The 10,506-nt window shown below is 47.3% G+C and overlaps 1 protein-coding gene across 1 annotated transcript in view; it reads right to left on the bottom strand.

Moving 5' to 3' along the window:
* The window catches only part of ZBTB16 (zinc finger and BTB domain containing 16), a 216,438-nt gene that overhangs the window by 63,117 nt on the left and 142,815 nt on the right, over positions 1 to 10,506 (bottom strand). The window contains exon 4 of the mRNA XM_006151039.2: positions 7,776 to 7,862. Coding sequence (XP_006151101.1) covers positions 7,776 to 7,862 — 87 coding nt within the window. The remainder of the gene's footprint in view (positions 1 to 7,775; positions 7,863 to 10,506) is intronic.

Genomic DNA, 10,506 nt, shown 5'->3' with positions numbered 1-10,506 from the left:
TCCAATGAGCACACGTGCTCAATAAAAAAAAAAAAAAAAAAAAAAAAAAAAAAAAAAAAAAACCAGCTCAGAGGATAAGTGAAGGAATAGTGGGGTACCCAAACTGCACAGGCTATGCTGACCCATAGCAGACCCGAGCCACTAACCTGGCAGACCTTGTGGAGCAGGTTGGGGGCTGCAAGAGAGAGTTAAATTGGTCTGGGGCAAGTCTAAGGCCCAGTTCAGCCTAGTGCCCTCAGTCTGCAGAGCTGCCCTTTGAGCTTCCCAGTCCCAGAACTCTTAAAGCAAAGAATAACCTTAGCTAACTTCTGCCTATCTCTGTGCCTCTTACCAGGAAAAGGTGGGATGAGATGCAGGGTCCTCCTTGGAGAAGGTATGAGATCTAGAAACCCCAGAATCCTGGAGACAACATACATGTGCTAGGGTCTCACCAGGAAACTCAATAACCCTAAGCCTTTGAGGCCTGAGACCTCAAAGCCAGGAGATTGCCTCTAAGATGTGGCAGGACCTCGAGGCCGCTGCATGTGTTCTGTCCTGATCTCAGTTCTGCAGCCTGTCTGGCCCAGGTTTACATGTGACCTGTTGGTTATCACCTAGAGGTGGCTCCTTTGGGCAGTGTCTGGCCCAGGGATCTACCAAATCTACTCTGGGAGACCGTTCAAAGTGTGGGACTTTAATCTGCCCTCACTTCTCCAACTGAACCTGGAGGGCTCCAGTGGCTGTTGGCTCAAGGGGAGACATCTTGGCCAGGGCACATATCACAGACGCGAGAGAGCCACCTCCACCTCGGAAAGGCAGCTGTGTGCTGTCCCTGCACCCCGACCCCATCCTCTGGGCTGAGTGCTCTCCAGGCTCCGATGAAGTCTGAGATGATGCCACGACGGGACCATCACCACTGTTTACTGAGCACTGCCAGGCTCCGATGAAGTCTGAGACGGGACCATCACCACTGTTTACTGAGCACTCACTCCACGCAAGGCCTGCACTGAGTTACATGGATTACAGAATGAAATCCTCCCAACATCCCTCATAGAAGAGATGCCATTATGGTCCTGATGCTACAGAGAGGAAACAAGAGCCTAGAGAGAAGCTCACAGCTGCCCAGGATCATGAAACTCGTAACACGGTCCTGATGCTACAGAGAGGAAACAGGAGCCTAGAGAGAAACTCACAGCTGCCCAGGATCATGAAACTCGTAAGTGATGGGCTAGACTTCGAAGCTAGACAGTCTGACGCCAGGTCCCAAGCTGTGGGTCATGATGCACCAAATACCCTGAACATGGACTTCCAGGTCCACGGACTCCCTCTTCTCTGTAATCTGCAAGACAGGCCTGCACCACCCTGTTAGGGCCCACACCTGCCTAGGGAGTGAAGCCCTCTAGAGACCATCCTGTCCACTCCCCTGCCTTCGGGCAGATCCCTTCTCCCCCAGCAGTCATTTGCACATCTATCTCCCCTACTCCTTGTCTCTCCAGTCTCTCTGGCCTGGCCCACACTGACCAGCTCTGGCCTCACTCCCACCCTGTTCAGATCTTAAGTAGAGGGCTGCTCAGACTTTCCTACACACGGATTAAAAGAGGTCAAGGTTCCCACAGGTCACCCTCACGGCCTCCCCATGGAGACCTCTCCTCTCCTCCACAATCATGCTGAAGAACATCCCAGCCCCCTACCCTTCAGCTCAGTCACCAAGATATTTCCCCTGCCCCCTAATTAACACCATCCGAGCCTGTCTGCTGCCCCCGGGCCTGTTCAAGTCCCACACGAGGAAGTACAGTGACTTGAACAACATTATGATTTGTAAAACCCACTCCTAATTAGTTTGACTTTGAATAAAGAGGGTAATTATTTTTAAATTTATTAACTGCTGCCTGGCCGGAGAAGTTTCCAGATCAAATGACATGGAGAAGCTATTTCTGTTCAGTGATGCAGCAATTTATATTACTGATCGGTCATTAAAACCTCTGGCACAAAACCGCTTGTGTTTCCTGAGCCAAGATAGTGTCCGTGTGTCAAATTTCAAACCCAGAGTATAAATTAAGCCATTAAAGGTATTTATCAGTTTATCTGGACTTAAAGAACTACTTACTAAATTTAGGATGTTCCTGATATAGAAGCCAGGTGGGGCCCTGGGCATGCGTGTGAGCACGTGCATGCATGTGCGTTTCTCACTTTTATTTTACCAAACAGTGTAAAAAAAAATGCTGATGTGTAAATGAAGTACAAGCATCTCGGGAGCCGCGTGGCTGTTAATTCCTCGCTGCTCTGCAACCCAAACATTTGGGAAGCAGCAGTGTGTTGCAATATGTATTTGTCATAATATAAAAGGTGTAAAATGATCTCTGTTTATCTCCTCGAAGTCTTCGCTGTACCAAAACAGAGAACTGCAATGTGACAACAAAGCCTGAGCCCGGCCCAACCATAAGCACAGCCCCCCTGAGCACCAGCGGGAGCCCATTAAGATGTGGGAGGGACAGGGCAAGGGGGGGTCCCATGTACCAGGACAGAGAGCCTGGCTACATGGGAGCAAAAGGGGAGACGTGAGTGCCCTTCATGTAGCCAGGCTGGGACTAAAATTACTCTCTGTTATATGAATTTTTCAGCTCCCACAATACCTGGGAGACGGAATCGCCTGCCCTGGGCAATGCCACGTTAGCACTGTGCACTCCCCGTATGGTGCCTTAGGCCCGAACTCCCAGACCTGATCTCGTTCAGGAAATTGTATCCTACCCCAGGAGGAGGATGTGGGCATTGGGGTGTTGTGGCTTCTTAGTTAAATGAGTCACAGGGATTCAGAAGAGCCCAGCTTAGGACAGAGCCGTGGGGCTAAACGGTCTCTAAAGAGGCTCTCCCTGAGCCATCCGGTGCCCGAACATGGGGACAACAGTCAGTCGATGTGTAGGCAGCTGGGAACACTGGAAAGAGCACTGACGTTGGGCCAAGTTCCAGCTTTGCACTTGCTAGTGGGCAGCTTCTAGGCCTTCGTTTTCTCATCAGTTAAACTGGCATAATAGAAATGTCTTACAACTAAGGGATCAGAAATACCTAGTGGCATTAGTGCCCTTTTTACTCTCCCCAGCACCTCCATTCCTTCTCCTTTTAGGGCTCTCTCCCCACTCCTGTCAGCTCCCCAACCACCCCTGGCACCCCACCCAGCTTTTCCCGCACCAACAGCTTTTGCGTTATCCTCAGCCTTTCCTGTGATCAGGCCTCTCCCTCTTGGGTCCTCTTTCCTACCACAGAGGCAGCAGATAGATTTCAGATCGTGCTCTTCCATCGATGAGCAGGGAAGTAAGGACGTAGCACTCTGAGTGACACTGCACCTCAGCTCTGCCACTTGTCACGAGAGTCATTGGTGTCCCACGGCTCACACAAGAGCGGGGCTGCTGTCATACCTGCCCTGGGCACGGGCCTGAGGACAGCGCCTGCCCACTGCAGAAAGGGGCGGTGCTCTTCCCTGCTGGGGAAGCTCACCCAGAGCTCACACCAGGCTGGCAGGGAGCCTTGCTCAAAGCGCGCACCTTGGTCTCTCTTCCCTAATTTGGATTCATTTTCTCCTTTCCTCACCCTTTCAAGAGCTCAGTTTACTCGATCTTTATTGAGCAAGCCACATGTGGCTTATTGAGTATCATCCACATTTTACCTCAACAGAAGCAGGGGGTACCAGGGAGCCGATCCCTCACTGGGGGAGCCTCTCTCTCCCTCAGAAAAGCCCCATCCACAAGGACTCTGGTGAAAGACAAAGGACCCGGACCCTCATCCTCAGACCCTCGGGGTTTTTGTTTTTGTTTTTCCAAGAACAGGGAGTGCACCTGTGTTGGTCACTGCCTATCCCCAGCATGTGCCAGGCCTGTAGAAGGTGCCCAGCAAGGTCTACGGTCTGCCTAGGAACACATCCCAGCAACTGCTCCACCCTCGGAGACTCAGCTTCCTCCTCTGCCCCTGGCTGAGTGGGCAGCTTGGTCCCTGCTGCTGTAAATTAATCTGGGTGAACAGAATTAAGCTGCTGGCAAAGCTGGCTCCCAGCTCAGTCTCCCCGGTTCCCCAAACTGGACTCTCTGTTACATGTATCCCAGCAGCGAGACACTGGTAGGGCATAAGGGTGACCTTGATCCTCCTTTGGTTCTCATGACGATGAGATCTAGAACCCTGGGCAATATAACCTGGCCATACCTCTCCATATCCGAGCTCGGGAGGTGCTGACTGGAATGGCAGCTCACCTACACAGCTCTCTTCTCATTGTTACAGAACAGGCAGCACCATGTGAGGCCCACGGTAACCGTGTGAGGAGGGAGGTCTTGCACTCAGGAGGCCAGACTTTGTGAGATGGAAGGATAAGAACTTAGAAGTATTGATGACAATATTGTAACAGCAACTGACTGGTCTTCCTTCCACTCAAGTACCCTATGGTAGCTTGTCTCCAAAGATGGCAGCCATTAATTCCTCTGTCTTTCCAGGTTTTGTCCATCTCCTAGTGAGATAGGAGTCTGTCTATCACCTTAATCTGAGGTTGACCAGTAACTTCTTGGATCAATATAATGTGGCAAAAGTTATGTCATTTGTTTCCAGCTGAGCTTTTAAGAGAAATGGAGGCCCTACAGCAGTGGCACACACCAGACACTGCTACTTGGCAGGGTAAGACCACATGAGAGGCTTGGGTTCAATTCCTGGCCCACCCTGAAAAGCTGGGCATGGTTGCATGCACCAGTAATCTCAGCTACTCGAGAGGCTGAGGCAGAAGGGTTGCCAGCCCAAAGCTAGGGTGGGCAATATAGTTAAGACTGTCTTTAAAAAGACACGTGGTGCAGGCCTATAGTCCCAGCTAGGGGTTGAAGCATGAGGGTCCTGGCACGAGAGATCCTGTCTAAAACATCACTATACACACAGACATACACAGAGCAGAAAATGGCTGAAAGCTTATGTTTCCTGATGCGTGGAGCCCTGAGCTGTCATGTATCAAGTTCAAGCAACTCTACTGTAAAGGAGGGGCCAAGTGGAGGGCACTGAGTGAAGAAGTCATCCTCACCCCTTCAGATGCCAGCATTAGTCACTACGTGATGTAGCCACATGAGAGACCCTAAGGGAAAACCGCCCAGCCGAGCCCAGCCAACTTGGAACTATCAGAGATAGTAACACATTGCTCTTTTAAACTACTGTTGGAGTGACATGCTACATAGTAACTGAGAGCTGAAACTTTCTCCAAGGTCAATTCTCAACACAGGAGCTACAGAGATCATTTAAATACACAAATCAAGTCAAGTGATTCTTCTACTCAACACCCACTGAGACCATTCCCCCTTCTCTATTAATATGTGTATATGTGTGTGTATGATTCATGCTTTTAAGATATATAGTTCAATGGATTTTAATATATTCAGAGCTGTGTAACCATCACCATAATCAATTTTTGAACATTTCATCATTCTCAAAACAAATCCTATACCCATTAGCAGTCACTCCCGTTACCCCCTCCCAAATCCCCCAGACCCTGGCACCCACTAATTTATTTCCTTTCTCTATAAGTTTGCCTATTTTGGAAATTTTATATAAATGAAGCATATAATATGTGGGCTCTGTGCCTAACTTCTTTCACTGAGCATCCATGTTGTAGCATTTATCATACTTCGTTCATGTTTAAGGCTGAAAAAACATTCCACTGCATGAATATACTATATTTTGTTTATGCATCAGTTGGTAAGCGCTGGGTTGTTTCCACTTTTCAGCTATTATGAATGCTGCTGCTGTGAACATTCATATACAGGTTTTCATGAGGCCAGGTTATCATTTCTCTTGAGTATATACCTAGGAGTGAAATTGCACATCACATGGTAAGTCTATGTTTAACCCTTTGTGAAACTGCTGAACTGTTTTTCACAGTGGCTGTACCATTTTCAATTCCTACCAGTGGTGTATGAGGGTTCCTATTTTTCCCTATCTTGGTAACACTTGTTACTGTCCATATTTTTATCACAGCCGCATCTCAGTCAGTGTGAGGTTGACTCTTCCTGTGGTTTCACTTTGCATCTCCCTGATGGCTAATGGTGTCGAGCATCTTTTCATGAACCTATTGCCTATTTGTCGGTCTTTAGAAATAAGTCTGTTCAGATCCTTTGCCTGTTCCTTCATTTGATTATTTGTGGGACTTTTTTTTTTTAAAATCATAAGAGTTCTTTGCAATTTTCTAACTGTAAGTGTCTTACTGAATATATGATTAGCCTATCTTTTCTCCTTTTCCAATGGGCTCTTAGCTCCTGCAGAATAAAGCCCAGGTTCCTGGCTAGAGATGAGAAGCCCTCTGATTACTGCCCTCCTTTCCCACCACGCTCTGCGCCTCGTCCCTGCTGTTTGGTCACATTGCTCCTCATGCTGGTCCTGGAACTTGCCAGGTTCCTCAGCCTCAGGACTTTCACGGTGCTTGTTCTCTTTGCCTAGACATTCTTCCCAGAAATCTTTGAGTGGCTCACTCTCTTAAGACTCTGCTCAAATATCACCTGCTCAGAGAGGTCTTCCAAAACATTGTTTTTCTCCCTATCATTCCATACCCCTCACCTGGCTTTATGTTTTCTTAGTAGCACTTATAATACTTAACCTGACATTGTATCACACACAGGTTGGTTGATACCGTCTCTCAGTTCCAGAAGAGGCAGGAAGGTTGTCTGTCTCACGCATTCACTATATCTTAAATGTCCAAACAGTGCCAGGCATATTGCAGGAAGTCAATAAATATTTAGTAAATTAAATACACCTACTACTATTAATTAAATTCCTACTCTAAGCCAAGCACTGCAAAGCACTTCAAATAAAATAGCTTATTTAATCCTCACAATGATTTTATGCTATAGAGTAGATACTACTGGAACGTCATGACTTATTTTTCCTAAGTTTTTCTATGCAAAAATGCATCATGACTTTCCTGACAACTCAATATTATTAATTCACTTAAGGAAACCCAATTTAAGAAAGTTTAAATAACTGATCTGTGATCCCACAAATAGGATCCAGGAGGTCGGGATTAAACCCAGGCACTCTAAGTTCCTACCCCCGACCCCCTGTCCCCTATTAACCTTGGCACCTTCCTTCCTTTGAGCCTCATTTTCTACCCCTACGATCTTACAGGGGATCCTGAGAGGCTGGGAGCCGAAAGAGCACTGAAAACAGAGGCCGGCACATGGTGAGCACTCGGCCTGTGGGGGCTGCCGCAATGATGATGCCGACGGCGGTTACAACGAGGAGGTGACGCTGACGCTGTGAAGTCAGTGCTTTGACATGGAATGAACTGTGTCCCTGTTAGTTAATACTGCTCTCGTGATCCTTGTGCAGCAAATGCATGGACAGATTTCTTTCAGATGATGAACCAACTCTTGCAGGAGGACGACAAGCCCACTATGGCCACACAAGAGTTTCAGAGTTTCATCAGAGGTTTCCTGGCTATTTGCCAAGAGAATGGAACACTTAGATAACATCATGAACTTTCTAAGGCCTCCGTAAGGGCACACAAGACACCTCCCTGAAGATGGGATCTCGGTGGCCTGTTAGACAGAGATCGTGGCCTAGTGTAGGATGGCTATTCTTTGAGACAACGTCTCACTCTTAGATTCCTGCCCAGCCAGCCCCATAGGCATGAGCAGCTGACCATGGCTGGAGTTCTCCCCACTCGCAGGTACCCAGGAAATAGCTGGCTATCGAGCATGCAAAAAGAGGATGCCACCATAACACGTCCAATCCATGTGTCATTGTACTGTGGAAAACCCAGAGAATGGGAACCAAAGTCAACTTACCAGTATGGGTCTGCCTGTGTGTCTCCAGGGCATCCTCCTTTGAGAACTGGGCACCACACTGATCACAGACAAAGGCTTTGGCACCCGCTGAAAGAGAGGACAAGCAATTACCAATAGAGCCCGAGTCCATTAGGAGGAAGGGCCCATGGGCCAATATCATGGGTGGGCCTGAGAAGAAGGGGCTGGACATCTAAAGATCCTGGCACAGGGGTAATTCATAGCCCCAGCAGCCAGCCCCACCCCTCCTCCAAGAGATGACCACCCACCCGATGAGTACCAAATCCCCTCATCCAGGCTCTCTCAGAGAAAGGGAACAAAATCGGAACAGCCAAAATAAACCAAGAGGAGTCCAGGTGAAGCATCCCAAGAAGAAGGGGGATTTTGAGGGGTGAGCTCCTGATAAGGGAAATAAAGAAGTAAATTATAATAATGAGCAGAAGTGCATCCTACTGCCTAAATTACAACTGATGGCTAAGTGGAGACTGTTGACATGCTTCTACATGGACGACACAGGAGCTCTGATTCAGCAGAGTTGCTCCTCAGTATCCATGGAGGATTGGTACCAGGATCCCCCATAGAAACTGAAATCCAAGGATGCTCTGGTCTTTTATGTATAATGGTGTAGTATTTGCACATTACCTACACATGTCCTCTTAAATACTTTAAAATAGGGGTCCCCAACCTCTTTGGCATCAGGGACTGGTTCTGTGGAAGACAATTTTTCCATGGACTAGAGGTGGGGGGGTTGTGGTTTGGGGATAATTCGAGTGCATTATATTTATTGTGCACTTTATTTCTAGTATTATTACACTGTAATATATAATGAAATAATTACATGACTCATCGTAATGCAGTATTTTCAGTCATTCCCCAGTACTAGCATCACCATCTCAGCTCCACTTCAGATCATCAGGCATTAGATTCCAGAAGGAGTGTGCAACCTACTATAGATCCCTCATATGCACAGTTCACAACAGGGCTCAGGCTCCTGTGAGAAGCTAATGCCACCGTTCATCTGACAGGAGGTAGAGCTCAGGTGGTAAGGCAAACAATGGGGAGTGGCTGTAAATACAGATGAAGCTTTTCTTCCCCTGCCCACAGCTCACCTCCTACTGTATAGTCTGGTTCCTAACAGGTCACGGACCCATACTAGAGGTTGGGGAATCATCTCAGGTTACTTGTAACACTTAGTATTATGTAAATAGCTGTTATACTGTATAGCTTTTTTTATATCTTATTTTATTTGATTTTTGGCCAGAAGGCACATGCACTTTCACCACCAGCCACCCTCTGAGCCACCTGACAGATGCAGGATCCTTGAAGGCCACTGGACTCCTCGTACTTTCTTACTCAAGAAGATACAATGGTTCTCAATTTGTACTGACTCTATATCCCTCTCCTTGGCTTCAAGGCCTTCCATAATGTGACCCCTGGAGCTGTCCAACTCCATAGGCAGGCTGCCCTCATCACCCCCCTCTGGGTGTCACTGACCCTTCCTCAGTCTCTGTGCTTGAGCAGTGCCGGGACCCATCCCTCTGTTTATTCTCTCCATTTTCAAAACTAGAATTTGTGGGCAACAACACTGCTCTGCCCTTTCCAATCTGCCACTGTACTTGGTCCTTTAAAGACACCTTAGCACCTCTTTAATCAAGCCTGTGTTGCAGCTTTTTATTAGAGCCTGTGCATGTATCTATAGCTCCTAGTGCTATTTTCAAGCCACCTAAGAATTCCCAAGGCTTTACTACATACCAGGTATGATGCTAAGTGTTTAATTTAGAGCATTTCATTTAACCCTAGCAAAAATCATGTAAAGTATATACTGTTTCCATCCCATTTAGCAGATGAGTAAACTCAAGCCTGGAAAGACGGACTACCTTGCCTATCACACAGGGGATAATAGTGGACATAGATTCAAACACAAATAGCTTGACTTCAGAGACTTCCCTCTTAATCCCTCTACCCTTCAACTTTCCTATGGTGCTATCTACAAAGAGGCTTCATGGATAAGAAGGTAGGATTTGGGCTCCCTTCCCTCGACTCAAATGAAGAATACAAAATGTACCCATTTATACATTAGGGCTTTGTGTAAAATTGCATTTGAAAAAATGGTTCTACTTCTTTTAAGTTTGAAGAACCTCTGCTTTGGAGTATAAACTTGGGAACATCACTCAAAATCTATGGCTTAAGCTAAATGCCGTTTTTGCCAGTAAAGAGTATGAGGATCCTAGAGCATGTCTAGAAATTGTGGTCCCAGGAGGGCATCAACTGTCTTGCTGAGGCCTATTATATTCCAAATGATGACCAGGATATAATCTAATAGATCCTCAATAAATATGAGTTGATTGACTGAATAAACAAGTGATAATATGCCCCAGAGAAGATAGGAAATCACTTTTCCTGAAGAGCTTTAAAAATAAACGCTGCCATTTGTCTTAGGTGGCTGGGGTTGGGTTTCATCTGGAGGCTGGGAGAATCCAGGATGACCTCTGGGTGTCCCTTTAAGCTGCAGGGCATCCTCAGGCCAAGAACCTGGTAGACGGCTTACAGAGCTTTGAAGACAGAGCCAGGGAAATTTCCATCAGGGATGAAGGCAAAGCAGGCCCAGTGTGTGTTCAAGAGGTGGCAGTCAAGATCGCTTTCCACCCATGTGCACTGGACAATGCAGCAAGTACCAGGAATGGACGAGCCACGACGGGACACTGGGGACGAGGGCAGCCCCAGCTCCCTCACA

The sequence above is a fragment of the Tupaia chinensis genome, unplaced genomic scaffold (assembly GCF_000334495.1).
Source record: "Tupaia chinensis unplaced genomic scaffold, TupChi_1.0 Scaffold000311_2, whole genome shotgun sequence".
Taxonomy (NCBI): Eukaryota; Metazoa; Chordata; class Mammalia; order Scandentia; family Tupaiidae; genus Tupaia; species Tupaia belangeri.
Note: the sequence above shows the minus strand (reverse complement) of the source record. Positions and strands in the feature narration are given on the sequence as shown.